Genomic DNA, 20952 nt, shown 5'->3' on the forward strand with positions numbered 1-20952 from the left:
TAGAGTTTATTGTCTTTGGTTCTGTGTAGCTCCTCCAAATATTCCACTACTAAAAGAATACAGGTCTATTATTAGCGTATTTGTATTTGAAAATAACGTTTCGCATATTTATCGATTAGTCTACATATCGAATTTGATGTTTACATTTCTGATCGAATTATCGCCTTCAGACAGGTTATCGCACAAATTACGCCATCGATTGTTCTCGTTGTATCGATTTTTGTCTTGATATCGATTGTCGTTAATTTCGTTGACCACCACCAGAAGATTTCAAGAAACGTTACCAGTAGAAGAGGAGACACGGACGGGAAAGATGATGGAATAAATATTCTATTGTACCTACGATTTCATCAATTGTTAATACTTGTGTTCGCTCAAAAGAAAACACAAAACCACCAAGATAAGTTCGGTGAAACAGAGATTAAATTAAGTTGAAAGTGAAAAAAAAAATAAAAAAGTGTAATTAAAATTATTAGATAAGTGCAACTTAACAACAACAACAGACAAAGATTTAAAACAAATGCATTGGGATGCTCTGGCATTTGAATAACGTGTATATCAATCTCCCTCATAGGCATTTATTTAACAGCTGTTTTGTGTAACCACCACCCGCTCTCGCAAAAAAAAAAATATACATATATTCATTTTTACTATATTTGCAAAATTCTAAAAGATTGATATTATAATAAATAAACTGATATAGGAATAAAGAAATTAACCGTATAACTTTAGACAACGAGAAGGTCATATAAAATTCTCAATTCGCACTCCCCTCCACCCCTCACAACAATACGGTCGGTCTACGTGACTGTGAGATTGGTGGGGTTCTCTACGACGTTTTACTCTTCAATGTTGTTATCCTCCTCCCCTCCTGGCGGGTATTATTGCTTAAAATAAATACAGGCATCTAGCAAAAACACTCGACATCATCTGTAGTTAATACGGGCACACGGAAAATAGAGAGCACAGAATATATTACAATACATTGTTGTTAATTACTAGATTCTTCGTTGTTTTTGTTGTTGTACGTGTTTATTGGCCGGCAAACGAGAAACAAAAAACTAAACGACAAAATGCGGCTGTTTCCTGTGAGGTTTTCGAGTAGCATACCGAAAATGATTGATTTCTACTCACAGTTTAATCCATCGCCATTGTCTATAAAACAATTCATTGACTTTGGTGAGTATTATTTATTTTTTTTTTTAACTGGGTTTTTAATATTGTGTATGGTAATATCTAAGGTGGCATCTTAATTTATCAGCTGACCAGAGAGTAGGAAATACAAGGTATTTTCTACTCTCCGAGCTGACTTTCAAGGGCCCAAATCAGTCAAATATCAAAACATATTAGTGTTAATAGTGGTGTTCCGGAGTAGGTAAAATAATACAACTGTTGCAGTTTGTTGAATCTCTATATTTAAATGAAAACTTTGAGTAATTTCAAAATGTTTATGAATTGTAATTAGAAAATTGCCAACTGGTCTCTGCTTTATGGCGCAGAGCCAAAAATTTCTTTGAAAATATCGAATTATTGAATAAAATAATAAATAAAAATTAAATTAATAAAAAATTAGATCCCCGAAAAAAGACTTGAATTTTCAATGTGTCATTGATTTTGAAGAAATTCTAATTCGATCAAGACATATTCATCCATCCGTTCGTCACTTTTAAAATCTAATTTCTGATCGAGACAAGATTTCGGCTAGAACGCTTATACAAATGTTGCTATTGATGTAGGTTAGATGGTATTGCATATGGGCTATAGCGGAACACATTTACTTTAAGCCGCCATATAACAGGTTGGCTGATAAGTCCCCGGTCTAACAAAGGAAAAAACTTTTTTTGGTCAAAATTCGTTTTTATTATTCAATATAGTTCCCTTCAACAGCGATACAACGATTATAACGACCTTCCAATTTTTTGATACCATTTTGGTAGTACTCCTTCGGTCAAAATAGGCCTAAGTTTTGGCGATCACCTCTTCATTGGGTGGGTGGGGGAAGCATTTCGAAGCCCAATTCATGAATTTTTGCCATCGTTCTCAATGACTTGTGGCACAGTACGTTGTCTTGGTGGAACAACACTTTTTTTCTTCTTCATATGGGGCCGTTTTGCCGCGATTTCGACCTTCAAACGCTCCAAAAACGCCATATAATAGTCACTGTTGATGGGTTTTACCTTCCCAAGATAATCAAAAAACAGAGGTCATTACTTTGCCAGCGGACTTTTGAGTCTTTCCACGCTTCGGAGACGGTTCACCGGTCGCTGTCCACTCAGCCCACTGTCGATTGGACTCAGGAGTGTAGTGATGGAGCCATGTTTCATCCATTGTCACATATCGACGGAAAAACTCGGGTGTATTACGAGTTAACAGCTGCAAACACCGCTCAGAATCATCAACACGTTGTTGTTTTTGGTCAAATGTGAGCTCGCGAGGCACCCATTTTGCACAAAGCTTCCGCATATCCAAATATTGATGAATGATATGACCAACACGTTCCTTTGATATCTTTAAGGTCTCTGCTATCTCGATCTACTTCATTTTACGGTCATTCAAAATCATTTTGTGGATTTTTTTGATGTTTTCATCGGTAACCACCTCTTTCGGGCGTCCACTGCGTTCACCGTCTTCCGTGCTCATTTCACCACGCTTGAATTTTGCATAGCAATCAATTATTGTTGATTTCCCTGGGGCAGAGTCCGGTAACTCATTATCAAGCCAAGTTTTTGCTTCCACCTTATTTTTTCCCTTTAGAAAACAGTATTTTATCAAAACACGAAATTCATTTTTTTCCATTTTTTTCACAATAACAAAAGTTGCTTTACAAAAGACGCTCTATCTCACAAAATAATTGACTAACAGACGTCAAATTTTGACACGAATCATTTGAAGGTTAGTACTATATAAAAATAATATGCATTTAATACTAGCGACGCCATCTATGAGTCAGACCGGGGACATATCAGCCAACCTGTTATACTGATCTCTAAATTTGACTTTATAACACGTGTTAATTTCCTCCAATACGGTTAATATTCGATATGTAATGTTAGTATTGATCAATATCGGACTATCGATACCCACATAAAACTCGATTCCCTTGTTTCACCTTTTGTATTTCCTGCTGATCCACTTTAGTCTGACCCTTAGGGTATGTTACTAACGTTACACTTTCTAATAATAAAAGAAAACAAACAAAAAAATAGTTCATAACGATCCATATCTAGATTTTCTTTCTTACGAACGAAACCAACGGTCACTCTCCGCGACCCCTCCGACTGTGGGAGCCACATCGCCATTAATAATCTAATCTTCCCAATTATTTTTCAAATATTCATATATTTCATATATTGTACGTAATCAAGATTTTAAAAAGGTCACCAAATGCACACAAAGTTCACGAAATGCACACAACAAATATTTTTTGTCTTCAATCACGAAATCAATTGAACCAATTAACCTCCCAATTTTGTTATAATTGGCCATGGGGCTTTGAAATTACAAATAAAGTATGAATGAATTAATTTTTAATTGAAATGTCTTCAATCACAAAAATGATAGTATCAATTGAAAGGCAATTAAAAAATTAATCGATATATTTAATTTTTCCGATTGTTTCAATTAAAAAAAATTGAATCAGTTAAATTTTTAATTGAATATTTTTTAAAACTCAATTAAGACTTTAATTGGAAAAATTCGTGTAATTTTTTTCTGTGTGTTATCGATTATTCTTTACAAAAGGTTTATTGAAAGTAAGATGGTTTAGAATCCATATTAGTCTGAAATTGTATTTAAAATTAAAAATAATTTTCGTGCACGTTTGAAATAGACTTATATTTATTTATTTTGTTATTATTTTTATATTTATATTTTTGTTTTGACCACTGACTTTAGTTGGTAACCCTCGCTCAAGTGAAAAAGTTTTGAAAAATATTTCGCAACATTAACAAATATGTGGTTACTCTTTCGCAAGCTAGATATTTATTGCACAAATAAATTTTGTCAACATTTTTTGGCTATAGAATTTTTTGTCAAAAATGTTTATTTTACAGGAAACATTTGTCAAAATTTGTGTGTTATAGTAGATTTTGTCAATTTCATTCTATAGAAATATTTTACATTTTTTTACCTAACAAAATTTCATTTTTTTGTACTAATATGAAAATTTCATCGACATTTTTTATATGGAAAAATTTTGTCAAAATTGTTATAGAACTTTTGTATTGTTTCTTAATATATTTTTGCTTAAAAAAAGTTTGTAAATTCTTTTTGCAATAAAAAAGTTTGCAAAATTTTATAGAAAAATTTGCTTTTTTTGCAATAGAAAAATTTGCAACTTTTTTTGAAAAAAAAAAAATATATAAAAAATAAAAATATAAATAGAAAATATATATTTTCTAAGCAAAAATATTTAAAAAAAAAATCTTTTTGTTTGAACATTTTGCTTTGAAAAAAAATTTTGTAAATTTTTTTTTGTATAGAAAATTTTGTTAAAATTCTTTTTCTAAAAAAATATTTTTCAAAATTCTATATTTCTGCTTAAGAAAATTTTGTCAATTTTTTTTTTCAATAGAAAAATTTGCAAACATTTGTTTGCTTTTCAAAATTGTTTAAAAATTTTTTTTGAGAAAAATTATTTTTAAAAAATTTCCTTTTTTCTCATCAATCCATTGTTCAAATGTAAATAGTACTTCAGCTGCCTTCCTGAAAGATTGTTGAATATTGTTCTCACTTAAATCAAACGAATAAATCAATTTCATAGGGTACATGCAATTCAACTTAAATTACTCTATAGGAATGTCTTTTATGTTTTATCAAATTCTCATACTAGTACACATACTATGTATTTCGTCCAAGTAATTGGAACAATAATTGAAAACGAATGACGTGTTTATAGCTAATGTTGTTGTATTTACCTCTGGGAAGCGGGGTGTCAGTAGAAGCACACTCTGTTAAATGTGTGTTCGCCCATAGGCCAACGACACTGTACCATAGACCACTTTATATTTTCACGAAAATGTTGGTATAAGAATGTGGTTATATATCCTATTCGTTCATTGAGAAAGGATGGAAATTTCCTTAGAACTGACACCATACACTTTTGTTACTTGTGTCATTGAAATATCCTTGAAATATGTTCTTACTTATTTCCTATCGTACGCCTTCAAGGTTTACTCTATTAAAAGAGCCTATCACCATGTCCCATTTCAATTTGTTTAGAATGTGTTAGACGTGTATGGAAAATGTAAAGCAAAATAGCCTTTTGAAAAACAATAAAAATGCTTGAGGTTCTTATCAAAGGTTCAATAGCGGAAATTTAATTTATTATTTAAATAAATAATGAGTTATATTATAGAAATGAGGTAACTTTTTATTTTTGTAATATTATGCGATACAATAAATTGGTAAAATATTTGCAATATACGCAATTAAGTTACAAATCATAGGTTAGGTACGATGGCTTTCTATCTAAGTATAAGTGATATCCTTTTTTGAAGCCACCTTGTGCGAAACTTCGTATATAAGTTTTGTCACAACCATTACTGATCATAGATAAGATATGTAATAGATGACCCATTGCTCTCCGGCCTGAAAATGTTAAAACCAAATGAATTCTCTGACATTTCGTTTTGTGTTTTTCATAAAGACAAAATTTGCTCAAAATTAAATATTGTATTTTCGCGGTTTTGGTCGGAATTTTTTGTGTAAATATAAACTTTTGAATATTTAATTTAATTATAAATCAGCTGGTGTATCAAAAATGTTCAAATTGTGGATAAAATAGGAAAATTTTAAAAACGTATCTCAAAGAGAATTTGGAATTCCCCCTATTTTCTTCGTTTATTCTTCATTTTGGGAACTGTCAAACCGCGTTTGACACCGATGGGTCCATAAATAACTAAGTAATAGATGACCCATCTGTGTCAAACGCAGTCTGACTGTTCCCAAAATGAGGAATAAACGAAGAAAATAGGGGGAATTACAAATTCTCTCTGAGATTCTTTTTTACAATTTTTCTATTTTATCCACAATTTGAACATGTTTGATACACCAGATGATTTATAATCAAGTTAAATATTCAAAAGTTCATATTTGAACAAAAAATTGCGACTAAAACCGCGAAAATACAAAATTAAATTTTTAGCAAATTTTCTCTTTACGAAAAACACAAAACGAAATGTGAGAAAATTTATTTGGGCTTCTTCAACATTTTCTGGTCGGAGAGCGATGGGTCATCTATATTTTAAAGAGTCTATGGATGGGTCATCTATTACTCCGTTATCTATGTTACTGATCACCGTTGGCCAGTGTGAACATGACACTTGTTACGACCAATATCTTCAGGCAGTAACAATTATCTCGAAACTAATAAAATAAATGTCCGCAATATGTACATGTATATGAACTGGTCTGGATCAACCATATTAGAGATAGGAGACTTTCCAAATAGGGTATTACACCATTTTATAGATGTTCTTATTACGAATAAAAATGCTTTGTCCCCTTTTCGTATAATGTGATCGATTACATTGTATACTAGTATTTGTCAATCTGTCAATAAATGTTTTTGAACTAAACGTAAGTAGGTATATATTTACATAGACTATTTGTGAAATAAACTAAGTACTGTATAAACAAGTGATATAGACATTTTAAATGAGGACAATAAATATTTTTCATTGTGATGGGTATTGTTTAGTAAATGTAGAGATTCCGTTTTATTTTAAGACTTTGTATGCCTAGACACAATGGCAAATAATTTTCTTGAGACGTTTGTAATTTTAAAAACCGCACTAAAAAAAAATCACATTATAACGGATACTTAAGAGTAAGAATGGATTTCTTAATTCCAAAAAAAAAAAAGTTTAAACAAAATATGTGTTTCTATACTTTAAGGAAAATTGCCCTTAGTAAAAAAAACAAATTTAACTGTGGGATGCAAATTTTTAAAGAAATTTGTCCTTAATATTGTGTAAATTGCGCCTCCTAAAATTTAGGTTGCGTGACCTTTAATACCATGTAATTATTTTTTTCAGAGCATGATATGGACTAACTGATTTTAAATTTGTCGCAATTTACTCTATAATTGTTAATTATTTATTTGTCTTTATTTTACTACTAATATTTTTAATTACACTTTTTCATATCTTAGTGGATATGAGAAGATGGAAATTAAATTCTTCTTTCAGTGTTGTTATATGATGAAGAACTATTCTGTTTTCGAAGTTTATTTTTCGATTTTTAGAATCAAAGGATATATAAATTTTTAGAGTTTTTGTATTGAAATTCTGGCTTTGAATTTAGATATTTCAGAGTGTGTTTAAAATTTTTAGAATTTGTGTATTGAAATTCTGTCTTTGAATTTAGATATTTCAGAGGTGTGTTTAAAACATAAGGTCATTTGCTTGCACAGTTGTTTTGTGGATTTCTTTTTATTGTTTTTAAACAAAATGTTTGTGGATGACACATGCCTACGAAAAATTCAAAAATTGTGCGCAATTACTGTTTATCGTAAACATGTTAGCCGCATACGTCTTTTTCTTGTTACAAAGAATTATGAATTAAAGTCTTTATAATAATTAAAAAGAGTGAAAATTTAACTCACACATATTCACGAAAGGTCTTTGTTTTTTTGATTTTTAAATATTACAGTTCTTTAACCTTGAAATTGATCTTCTGAAGCTTCCTCCAAATGTAAATGCCCATGATAAATGACGTAAAACCAAATGTTGCCTCATGTCACGAGCCAATAGTAATTATAAACGTAACGTCGAGAAGGTTATATTTTCCCATGTGCAATATTTTTATTTACAATGGATTTCCAAATTTTTTTTCATTAATTTTTCTTTAATATATTTTTTAAACAATTTTGTTTTAATATATTTTTGCTTAAAAACGATTTGTAAATTTTTTTAGCAAAAAAAAAAAAACACAAATTTTTTTGTTTGAAATAAAAAAAATTGCAAATTGTTAAAAAAAAACTAAATTTTTTTTCAATAGAAAAAATTGCAAAATTTTTTTGCAATAGAAAAATTTGCAAATTTTTTTTGCTATACAAATTTGTTAACTTTTTCAAAAAAATTTTACTACAGGAAATTAAATCAAATTTCGTCTGCTATAAAAATCTATCAAAATTGTTCTTCTATAGAAAATGTTGTCTTTTTCTATAGAAATTGTTTTTTTTTTTTGGCTACATAAAATTTTGTCAAAAATGTTTTTGCCATAGAACATTTTGTCACAACGTCATGATGTGCAAAACTTTAGATCATCGATGATTTTTACAAAATATTTGTACTAAAGTTTGTAAATACCCATGACTAGTGACGTAAAAACAATTTTTGCCTATTGTCAGACACCTTTTTTGCAATAGAAAAATTTGCAAAATTTTTTTTGCTATACAAATTTGTTAATTTTTTTTTTTTGAAAAAAAAAATTTGTATAGAAAATTTTGTCAAAACTCGTCGGCTACATTTTTTTTTTTGCAGTAGAAAAATTTGGCAAAAAAATTTTATACAATTTAGTTTGAAAAAACTATTTAAGAAAACATTTTTTTTCTAAAAAATTTCGCTACACTGATATTAAAGATTATTATTATTAAATTTTACGATGCGAAATTTACAAAATTAAGGACAAATTTCTTTAAAATAATGAAATTTTAATTGAAATAAAGTTTATAATCTTTGCTTCAAATTTTTTTCTCATTAATTTTGGGACTCAAATTTTGTAAATTTGCGTCCCTCCGTTAAAGTCGCATGTCTTTGAACTAAGGCTAATTTTCCTTAAGGTAAAGAAACAAGTTTTTGATTTAAAGAAATTGTCCTTAAATTAACTGAAATTCTGAAACTTAAGATTTCAAATAAAATCGCTTCAAATATAGGCTAAGGCTATGGTCACACTAGGCAAATATTTGACCAAAATGAGTGTCAAACATTTTTCCAGAACCATTTTCCCAATATCTGTATACGGTTTTTGGAAAATAATCGTACAACGATGTTACATATCCAATATGAGCTAAAAATGTCTGTTGGTTTGATTATGGCGATGGATCCTTTTTTAATTTCTGTCAAATATTTGCCCAATGTGACGATTGCATAAGACTTATTTTGAGGATTTAGCGTCTTTGGTTTAAAGTTTTTTTTTTTTTTTGAATTAAGAAATCATTTTTTACTTTGAAGTATCTGTAATAATTTAGATTTTTAAACTGGCATTTGTTTGTAGGTGAATACCGCGAAAAGATAATGCAAATTTGATAAACGGGATCTGTATCCTAATTTTAATTTTATGGGTCCTAGATCTAAAGCCAGATAGCTCGCTAAAAAAATTTCTTTATTTTAATGAAGCCACATCTTTGGCTCGGAATCAATACCAAAATCCTTAAGAGAAGGTCAAAATCTTTGGACACAACTTTTTTTTGAGTGTATACGAAATTAAATCAAAATTCTTCTGCTATAACGAAAAAAATTGTCAAATTTGTTCTTCTATAGAAAATGTTGTCTTTTTCTATAGAAATTGTTGTTCTTTTGCTACATAAAATTTTGTCAAAAATGTTTTTGCCATAAAACATTTTGTCACAACATCATGATGTGCAAAACTTAGATCATCGATGACTTCGACGAAATATTTGTACTAAAGTTTGTAAATGCCCATGACTACTGACGTAAAACTAATTTTTGGCTCTTGTTAGATGCCAAAGTCATTATAAACGTAACCGATTAGTTTATATTTTCCCATGTGCATATTTTTATTTACAATGGATTTCAAATAAATATATTATATGTTCCCCGTAAAAATGTAACATTATGCTCTTGAAGCATATTTGAGGTGATTATATTCTTTCTTCGGGTACAGGCCGACATAGGTTAGGTTAGGTCAGGTCAGATGACAGCCCGATGTATCAGGCTCACTTAAACTATTCAGTCCATTGTGATACCACAGTGGTGAACTTCTCTCTTATCACTGAGTGCTGCCCGATTCCATGTTAAGCGCAATGACAAGGGACCTCCTTTTATAGCCCAGTCTGAATGGCGTTCCGCTGAAAAACTTTTTTGTGGTCGGTCGAAGTAGGAATCGATCCCACGACCTTGTGTATGCAAGGCGGGCATGCTAACCATTGCACCACGGTGTCTCCCACAGACGGACATAGTTATACAGTCAGAAACCAATATTTCTATGTGTTACAAACGGAATGGCAAACTTATTATATCCCTATCACCATTCTACACTGAAAAAAAGCATACCCGGTTCCAAAGATTTTGTCTTTACTTTAAAAATGTTGGTACTGATTCCGAGCCAAAGAAAGCGGAGAATACAAGTAAGGATACTTTTAAGACACAATTCTCTTTTAAATTTGGGTTATGTGTATTTGATTCTAGCAAGCAAATTTTAATTTTTCGCTTTTTCAGCTTTTTTTCTTCATATTTTATCAAAGTCCTTTAAAAACTAGTTAACGACAACTTTATTTTCAAAATTAAGACTCGACTTCCAGTAGTAATTATGCTATGTTTCAAGTAAAAAGCGTCTTTAAATTTAAGTGTTGAAAAACATGTCCTATATTTGAACGATTTTTTGCTTTGTAGTCAAGATGCAAAAAGTCAACAAATTTAAAGACAATTTCATTAAATTTAAAGAATTTTTCTGAATTATTAAAGTCAAGTTCACCTTAGCCCTAACGTTTTTTCTTTCATGTTGTGATACCCATTTTTAAGTGAAATCACTTTATTATAAGGATAATACGACTTCATTGAAAAGTTTATCGACTTTTGGACAAGGAAAAAACTTTATATTAGAGAAATGCGTCTTCTATGCTAAGCAAAATTTGCATTCGTATTTTAAAGACATGAAATCTTTGACCCCACGACAATATTTTTTTCAGTGTATGAAAACATTTTAAGGAGCCTTGAAAAATTGAAAATTTTAACTAGCATTATTGAGAAGATTAAACCCTTCGTGTGAGACCATTTTTGGCTTTGATCAAATCTGGAATTGATTCCATTTGTAAGAAGACATTATAACCATAGACATTATAAACATAACAGTTAAAAAATGAATGTCATAATTAATGGATTTGAGGTGTACTGGAGATTTCCCCATTTTACAGTCTTCACATAGATATATTATAATAGAAAAAATTAATAAACAAAATTCTCTAACATTTGTTTTTTTTATAATATATATGTAGATTAAAATCGTGCATTATAATGTTACAAAATTTCTAATATAAATTCATAGTTTCGTGTTAAATGCATCTAACAAGTAAATGGTGTTTTGGTGTCTATGCCATAGCTAATAAAAATTATTGCTCACATCTGTCTATTTATTCCCAATTAGAATTTCAATTTACAAAAAAAAAAATGAGTAAAACTCAAAAACGTGCCAAAATATTATACAATAAAAATCTCTCTAGCATATCCCTCTTGCATTATATCAAAGGCAATATATATAGGGTATAAGTAAATTGCACAATTGTGTCAAGTCCCCCCCACCATATAATTTTCCGAAAATAAATTCCAATCAAAAAAGAAATGTGAAACTTTTTGCAGTTAGTATTAGAATTGCACTTGCATTTTAGTCTTTAACATTTGTATGCAAATTCTAACATCCGCCATGAGGATCACATTTTCAATGACAGGGCCTTCTTTGGAGAATCGTTTAATTATACAACAGTAATGAGGGTTGTTTGATAAGGATATTTCAATATTATTTCGAAAATGTTTGAACTGAAAAAATATTTGTAATATAACAAATATTTTATTCTTTAAAAAAAAAAATTATCTAATAAATGTTCTTCAATTTGTCGAAAAATATTTACCTATTTTTGTGGAATTGGCGTGACATCTGCGTTTGTAATACAGTTAAGTTAAAGTTAGTTAAAATTTTCTAAAATTAACTTAATTTTTCTAAAATTAACCAAAATTTTCCTTCCTTTTGGGTTCACTGTTTTTTGAGTGAAAATTAAATCCACACCCAAAAAAAAAAAATAAACTGTTTTATAGGAAGAATAAACTAACTCGTACGAAAATTGAACTAAATTTTGCTGCACATTTTGAGATTTCCCCAAAGTGTTGTTAAAACCAGGAAAATTTAATGTCCTATTGAACTTTTTAACTACAGTTCACGAAATTACCCCCTCTTATAGAAGAAAATATTAACTAAAAGTAAAGAAGAAAATCATTGCCGCCAAATCATGACCATTTTAACTTTTGGGAATCGTACGAAAATTTTCATTTGTTTTAGTTCATTTTGAACTTATGTGTACGGTCATCGAACTTTATACTCATAAAATATTTTCATAAACATATTCATAAAATATTTGAGACATACTTAAAAAAACGAACATTTCATTGGGCTGTGGAAAATTTCGCAAAAAGTAATAAAATTTAACTACTAACAAATAATTTTTTTACAATAAAAATAAGTTAAATTTAGCGCTAGTTTAACTACGGAAATTGTTTTCTGTGCATTTCAGTGGAACAATTTCAATTTTATTGGCCTTCTCTTCATTCTTCCAACGAGCATTTCTTCGAGATTTGAGAACATGGAATAGTTATTAGGGCCCAGTAACTATAGAAATAAAATTTCCTATAGAAAAAAAGTTGAGAAAATTTTCTATAGAAATACAATTTTGAGAAAATTTTCTATAGAAACAAAATTTTGACAAAAGTTTTTATAGAAATAAAATTTTAATAAAAATTTGTATAGAAATTAAATTTTGACAAAATTTTCCATAGAAATAAAATTTTGACAAAATTTTCTATAGAAATACAATTTTGAGAAAATTTTCTATGGAAACAAAATTTTGACAAAAATTTTTATAGAAATAAAATTATGATAACAATTTTTATAGAAATTAAATTTTGACAAAATTTTCTATAGAAATAAAATTTTGACAAAATTTTCTATAAAATTAACATTTTGACAAAAATTTCTATAGAAATAAAATTTTGCGAAAATTTTCTGTAGAAATAAAATTTTGACAAAGTTTTCTGTAGAAATTAAATTTTGACAAAATTTCCTATAGAAATAAAATTTTGATAAAATTTCCTATAGAAATAAAATTTGGACAAAATTTTTTATAGAAATAAAATTTGGACAAAATTTTTTATAGAAATAAAATTTGGACAAAAGTTTTTATAGAAATAAAATTTTGACAAAGTTTTCTATAGAAATAAAATTTTGACAAAATTTTCTACAGAAATAGAATTTTGACAAAATTTTCTACAGAATAGAAACAGGTAAGGAAAGTCTAAAGTCGGGCGGGGCCGGCTATATTATACCCTGCACCCCTTTGTAGATCTAAATTTTCGATACCATATCACATCCGTCAAATTTGTTGGGTGCTATATATAAAGGTTTGTCCCAAATACATACACAGAAAAAAATTTCACGAAAATTTTTCCAATTAAAATCTTAATTGAGTTTAAAAAAATATTCAATTAAAAATTTAATTGATTCAACAAATTTTTTAATTGAAATAAAAATCAATCACACAAATTAATAGTATTAATTAAATATTTAATTGGATCAATTAATTTTTTAATTGACTGCCAATTAACTTTTTAATTGATACTATCATTTCTGTGATTGAAGACATTTCAATTAAAAAATTAATTGGATCAATTAATTTCGTGATTGAATCAGAAAAAATTTTTTTTGTGTGTACATTTAAATATTACTCGATTTGGACAGAATTTGATAGGCTTTTACAAAATCTATAGACTCAAAATTTAAGTTGGCTAATGCACTAGGGTGGAACACAATGTTAGTAAAAAAATATGGGAAACATTTAAATCTGAAGCAATTTTAAGGAAACTACGCAATAGTTTATTTATGATTTATCGCTCGATATATATGTATTAGAAGTTTAGGAAAATTGGAGTCATTTTTACAACTTTTCGACTGCTTAGTCGAGGAAAATGTTGGTATTTTGACCATTTTTGTCCAAATCACAAAAAACATATATATGGGAGCTATATCTAAATCTGAACAGATTTCAATCAAATTTGGCACACATGACTATATTACTAATTGTACTCCTAGTGCAAAATTTCAACCAAATTGGGCCAAAACTCTGGCTTCTGGTGTCATATAATTCCATATCGGGCGAAAAATATATATGGGAGCTATATCTAAATCTGAACCGAATTCAATTAAATTTGGCACACATGATTATAATACCAATTGTACTCCTTGTGCAAAAGTTCAAGCTAATCGGGATAAAACTCTGGCTTCAAATTAGGCACGCATAGCTACAATGCTAAATCTACTCTCTGTGCAAAATTTCAACCAAATTGGGCCAAAACTCTGGCTTTTAAGACCATATTAGTCCATATCGGGCGAAAGATATATATGGGAGCTATATCTAAATCTGAACCGATTTCAATCAAATTTTGCACACTTGACTATACTACTAATTGTACTCCTAGTGCAAAATTTCAACCCAATTCGGCCAAAAATCTGGCTTCTGGGGCCATATAAGTCCATATCGGGCGAAAAATATATATGGAAGCTATATCTAAATCTGAACCGATTTAGATGCATATCGGGAGAAAGATATATATGGGAGCTATATCTAAATCTGAACCGATTTCTTCCAAAATCAATAGGGTTCTATTCTGACCCAAATTAGGAACATGTGCCAAATTTGAAGGCGATTGGACTTAAATTGCGAGCTAGACTTTGATCACAAAAATGTGTTCACAGACAGACGGACGGACGGACGGACAGACGGACTCAGGGATCCACCCTGAGCATTATTGCCAAAGACACCATGTGTCTATCTCGTCTCCTTCTGGGTGTTACAAACATATGCACTAACTTATAATACCCTGTTCCACAGTGTGGCGCAGGGTATAGTAAAATTTGACAACATTTTCTATAAATTCAATATTTTTCATATGCTATCAAAGTCCTTTAAAAACGAGTTGACGACAACTTTATTTTCCAAATTTGGACTCGACTTCCTGTAGAAATAATGCTATGTTCCAAGTAAAAAACATCTTTAAAATAAAGTGTTGAAAAACATGTCCTATAATTGAATGATTTTTGCTTTGTAGTCAAAACACAAAAAGACAACAAATTCAAAGACAATTTCCTTAATTTTAAAGAATTTTTAAAATTTATAGAAATAAAATTTTCTTTAAAAATAAAATTTTGACAAAATTTTCTATAGAAATAAAATTTTGACAAAAATTTCCATAGAAATAAAATTTTGACAAAGTAGTTTTCTATAGAAATAAAATTTTGACAAAGTTTTCTGTAGAAATAAAATTTTGACAAAGTTTTCTGTAGAAATCAAATTTTGACAAAATTTCCTATAGAAATAAAATTTTGATAAAATTTCCTATAGAAATAAAATTTGGACAAAATTTTTTATAGAAATAAAATTTGGAGAAAATTTTTTATAGAAATAAAATTTGGAGAAAATTTTTTATAGAAATAAAATTTTGACAAAGTTTTCTATAGAAATACAATTTTGACAAAATTTTCTACAGAAATAAGATTTTGACAAAAATTTCTATAAAAATAAAATTTTGACAAAAATTTCTATAAAAATAAAATTTTGACCAAATTTTCTATAAAAATAAAATTTTGACAATAATTTCTATAAAAATAAAATTTTGACAAAATTTTCTATAGAGATGAAATTTTGACAAAATTTTCTATAGAAATAAAATTTTGACAAAATTTTCAATAGAAATAAAATTTTGACAAAATTTTCTATAGAAATAAAAATTGACAACATTTTCTATAAATTCAAACGAGTTGACGACAACTTTATTTTCCAAATTTGGACTCGACTTCCTGTAGAAATAATGCTATGTTTCAAGTAAAAAACGTCTTTAAAATAAAGGGTTGAAAAACATGTTCTATAATTGAATGATTTTTGTTTTGTAGTCAAAATGCAAAAAGACAACAAATTCAAAGACAATTTCCTTAATTTTAAAGAATTTTTCTGAATTATTAAAGTCAAGTTGACCTTAGCCCTAACGTTTTTTCTTTCATGTTATGATACCCATTTTTAAGCGAAATCACTTAATTATAAGGACAATACGACTTCATTGAAAAGTTTAGCGAGTTTTGGACAAGGAAAACAGCTTTATATTAGAGAAATGCATCTTCTATGCTAAGTAAAATTTGCATTCGTATTTTAAAGACATGAAATCTTTGACCTCACGACAATATTTTTTTTTCAGTTTACAGAAATATTATGCGAATTTGTTATGCAATGAACTTCATTTGTATCCCCCTTAATGAAAAGGTATTTTTTATTGGACAAATGCCAGAAATTAGCGGCGGCAACATATGATCTACTTTATTAGCCAGTGACCCACTTATTTTATATCAAATTGAATATCACACACAACACACGTTGTTGATTATTTGATAACTAAAAATTCCATTCGAGTTCTAGAAAATTAAAGGTGGTTGAACTTTTATTATTTATAGCGTCGTTTATTGCGGAATTTCGATAATGTTTTAAAGTGTTAACAATAAAATCAAATTTTGTCTGTGGACCCTTTTCTATTCATGACCCTACCCAATAATTTTTTTTTGATTTCTTTTTTTATATGCCCTTGCATTCGCTTGTAATGTAATTGTGATTGAATTCACCCTATAGTTTAGTAATTTATTTCTAGTTTTTCAATCAATTTCCAACCAATTCCACACCCCGCAGAATTTTCTCTTTCATTCTATATGATCTGATTTACTTTTCGTCATTATACTATAGTCATTCTAGATATAGTTCAGGGTTTTTGTTCTACTGTTTGTACTCTCTTCAACGTTTTTATTGTTTTTGTCGTTATATGTCGATGTGGCGAGTACTGCGTTAGAATTTTTCGATTATCCAACAATAAAGACGTCAATTAATTTTCTCTTTTGTCTAATGTAGAATTACAAGAAACAAAAATATATAAAATGCTCATGATCAATAAACTCTTGTGTTAAAAAAAAAAACACTAATAAAACTATCATATTTAAACTCAAAATAAAGTGACCGCTTCTTTAAGTTGAACTTCCTATAGCGCCGTAGAAATTAGGATGAATACGTTCTATATATAAGCAGTCTTGCCAGTATTATCCGGGCTCCTGTCCCCAAATACGGCCGCATTTTCCCCAAAAATCACAAATTTAAATTAAAATTCCTCACAAAAATCCCAATAACTGTTTGTCAAGTTTTTATGGAAAATCCACTGAAACGAAATATTGACCTAGTATGGACCTAATATGCAACCTACATTTTAGGATACCTAATTTACATAACATTACGAACATACTCTTTGCATTAAGATTTTTATATCCTCCACCATAGGATGGGGGGTATATTAACTTTGTCATTCCGTTTGTAACACATCGAAATATTGCTCTAAGACCCAATAAAGTATATATATTCTGGGTCGTGGTGAAATTCAGAGTCGATCTAAGCATGTCCGTCCGTCTGTTGAAATCACGTTAACTTACGAACGAAACTTGGCACAAGTAGTTGTTATTGATGTAGGTCGGTTGGTATTGCAAATGGGCCATATCGGACCACTTTTACGTATAGCCCCCATATAAACCGAGCTCAGATTTGGTTTGCGGAGCCTCTTGGAGGAGCAACATTCATCCGTTATGGTTGAAATTTGGTACATGGTGTTAGTATATGGTCCCTAACAACCATGCAAAAATTGGTCCACATCGATCTATATATATGGCCCCCATATAAACCGATCTCCAGATTTGGCTAGCTGCTGAAATTTGGTACATGGTGTAAGTATATGGTCTCTAACAACTACGCAAAAATTGGTCCATATCGGTCCATAATCATATATAGCCCCCATATAAACCGATCCCCCGATTTTGCTTGCGGAGCCTCTAAGAGAAGCAAATTTCATCCGATCGGGCTGAAATTTGGTACATAGTGTAAGTATATGGTCTCTATCAACCATGCAAAAATTGGTCCACATCGGTCCATAATTATATATAGCCCCATATAAGCCGTTCTCCAGATTTGACCTCCGGAGCCTCATGGATGAGCAAAATTCATCCGATTCGGTTGAAATTTGGTATGTGGTGTTAGTATATGGTCTCTAACAACCATGCAAGAATTGGTCCATATTGGTCCATAATTATATGTAGCCCCCAAATAAACCGATCTCCAGATTTGACCTCCGGAGCCCCTTGGAAAAGCAAAATTTACCCGATCCGGTTGAAATTTGGTACGTGGTGTTAATATATGGTCTCTAACAACCATTCAAAAATTGGTCCATACCGGTCTTAATTATGTATAACCCCCATTTAATCCGATCCCCAGATTTGGCCTCCGGAGCTCTTCTTTCGATCCGGTTGAAATTTGGTACTTGCACAGAAAAAAATCACGAAAATTTTTCCAATTAAAGTCTTATTTGAGATTTAAAAAATATTCAATTAAAAATTTAATTGATCCAGCAAATTTTTTAATTGAAATAAAAATCAATCACAGAAATTAATAGTATCAATAAATTTTTTAATTGGACCAAGTAACTGTTTAATTGACTTTCAATTAATTTTTTAATTCATAATATCATTTCTGTGATTGAAGACATTTAAATTAAAATATTAAAAAATCAATTAATTTCGTGATTGAATCAGAAAAAAAATTTAAGTCAATTAAAAAATCAGAAAAAAATTTGAAAGTCAATTAAAAAATTAATTGATCCAATTAAAAAATTAATTGATCCAATTAAAAAATTAATTAATACTATTAATATTTGTGATTGATTTTTGTTTCAATTAAAAAAAAATTATTGAATCAATTAAATTTTTAATTAAATATTTTTTTAAAACTCAATTAAGACTTTAATTGGAAAAATTTTCGTGAAATTGTTTTCTGTGTAAGGACATGCAATTTTTGTCCTTACGACAATATGTTTCCTCAGTTTTAGACGGGATAAACTATTATAGGAAATTTTTTGGTCATCGGCCACCAAAAATAACCCCTCGTTTTTTTTCATAATGTTATTTGGATTAATTTTTCCTAAAATTGTTTTCCATATTGACGTTGATGTAAGCAAGCAGAATTTACGTCATTTCCGGTATTTTTGTCTATTTATTTTGCAGAATATATTTAAAACCTGTTGCTTACATGATTTTATATTGTTGTGGGGTTATTCTGCGTAGTCGCATGTTCAATGCCTAAGAATTTGTCATAGTACAATGTCCACAAATTTTTTATTTAGCATGTGTCTACGAAAATAAACAAATTTATTCACATATATGTATACGTATATCTGCAGATATTTATATGTATGCGTTTCTAATTTTTGTTTTATATTTTCTTCTGGAAAATGCTTATTCGAAGAAAAAAATTAATTAATATTGTTAGAAGAGAATATAATAACAATGTTGCTATTTTATTAATACACAATTATATTTGGTTTTAAATATTGATGCGAAAAGTTTTTATTATCCCATTTGACTGTAATTAAGTCCGTATCGAGAAAGATGTGAACAAGATCATTTATATTGGACAAAATTATTATAATTATAAATAGCCGTTTCTAGAGCAAGTTTGATGACGAACTGAATATTTCAAATTGTACCAAATAGATCATTGTAGTACAGTTGTACTTTTGGGAAGAGAGATGTAAAAAACGAATCTGTGCCAAATTTCAGGACGATAGCGCCATTATTGAAGGCTGCAGCGTGATTACAACCGACAGACGGACATGCTTATATCGTCTTAGAATTTCTCCCTGATCAAGAATATATACACTTTATATAATCGGAAATCGATATTTCGATGTGTTACAAACGGAATGACAAACTTATTATACCCCCATCACCATTCTATGGTGGTGGGTATAAAAAGTTAAATTTACCCATTAAGGTATGAAAAAACCAAGAACTTCCTGGGTAATTAAAATAAAGAACATCATTGGAGGTGCATCTTCTGGAAGTGCTTTTAAAGTTGTGCCTTTGGAAGAACTTCCAAATTTTGTTTGCTGGGTAGTAATGTATCACGTCATTGGCTACAAATCAATGCCAAAGTCATTAAACTAAAGGCAAAATATTTATTTCTTTTTCAGTATATATTTTCTAAATTTTTTATATGATCTTATGCATTTTTTTTAATTTGCAAAAAAACGTCACTAAGTCTATTTAATACATTTTATCAAAAGATCAAGAATTACATTTATATTTATTTATTTGCAAATTGGTTCAACAAGTCTTAATATTTGTATGTCAGAAAGCATTATGTGGTTGGATAAATGCCATGAATTCCCATATGATTATTATAGTACACTCGGGTACATTTAAGATTTAGCCATTGTCAATTGTCTTGTCTACTTATTTGTAAAAGGATTTTTATTATGTGTGTAAGCCTACCAGGGAAAAGGCGGTGGTTTTTTGCTTCCACTGTCAGAAATGACAATATTTCCCTAATGTATCTAAATCTATTTTTATTTTTAATTTATTATTCAATATTTGGTATGTTATTATAAAAAAATATGATGCAAACATTATTATTGGAAGCAATGGAATGTATGACAATAATTTGTCATATTTTGTGAGTGCAAAGATCGACAAATATACTAAGAAACTAAATATTCTTAGATGTCAAAATGTAGATGATATTGCTGATTTAACAATTGTACACTGAAAAAAAAAAAAAATATTGACCTAATATGGAAGATTATGCAATTTAAATTTTAGGACTCGAAATTTACGCAATGCTAAGGACAAAATTCTTTAAAATAATGACATTTCCATTAAAAGAAAGTTTATAATCCTTGCTTCAAACAATTTTTTCATTAAATTTAGGACACAAATCTTAAAATGTTGCGTCCCTCTGTTGAAGTTGCAGATCTTTGAAGTAAGGCAAATGTTCCTTAAAATAAAGAAAAACATTTTTAATTTAAAGAAATCGTCTTTAATTCAACTGACATATTGAATTTTTAAATTTAAGATATAAATGCTTCAAATATAGCCTAA

The 20952-nt window shown here is 29.2% G+C and overlaps 1 protein-coding gene across 3 annotated transcripts in view; it reads left to right on the forward strand.

Annotated features, from left to right (window-relative positions):
• The first annotated feature begins 274 nt into the window (after positions 1 to 274).
• Positions 275 to 20952, forward strand: part of Pdk (pyruvate dehydrogenase kinase) — a 58065-nt gene continuing 37387 nt past the window's right edge. For 2 of the 3 annotated variants that reach the window (XM_075309053.1, XM_075309051.1), the window contains exon 1: positions 276 to 1179. In XM_075309053.1, the coding sequence (XP_075165168.1) occupies positions 1074 to 1179 (106 nt within the window). In that variant the 5' untranslated portion in view covers positions 276 to 1073. Of the gene's footprint in view, positions 1180 to 20952 lie in introns of all 3 variants that reach the window. The other variant, XM_075309052.1, reaches the window with a different exon arrangement.

The sequence above is a fragment of the Haematobia irritans genome, chromosome 5, assembly GCF_050003625.1.
Source record: "Haematobia irritans isolate KBUSLIRL chromosome 5, ASM5000362v1, whole genome shotgun sequence".
NCBI lineage: Eukaryota > Metazoa > Arthropoda > Insecta > Diptera > Muscidae > Haematobia > Haematobia irritans.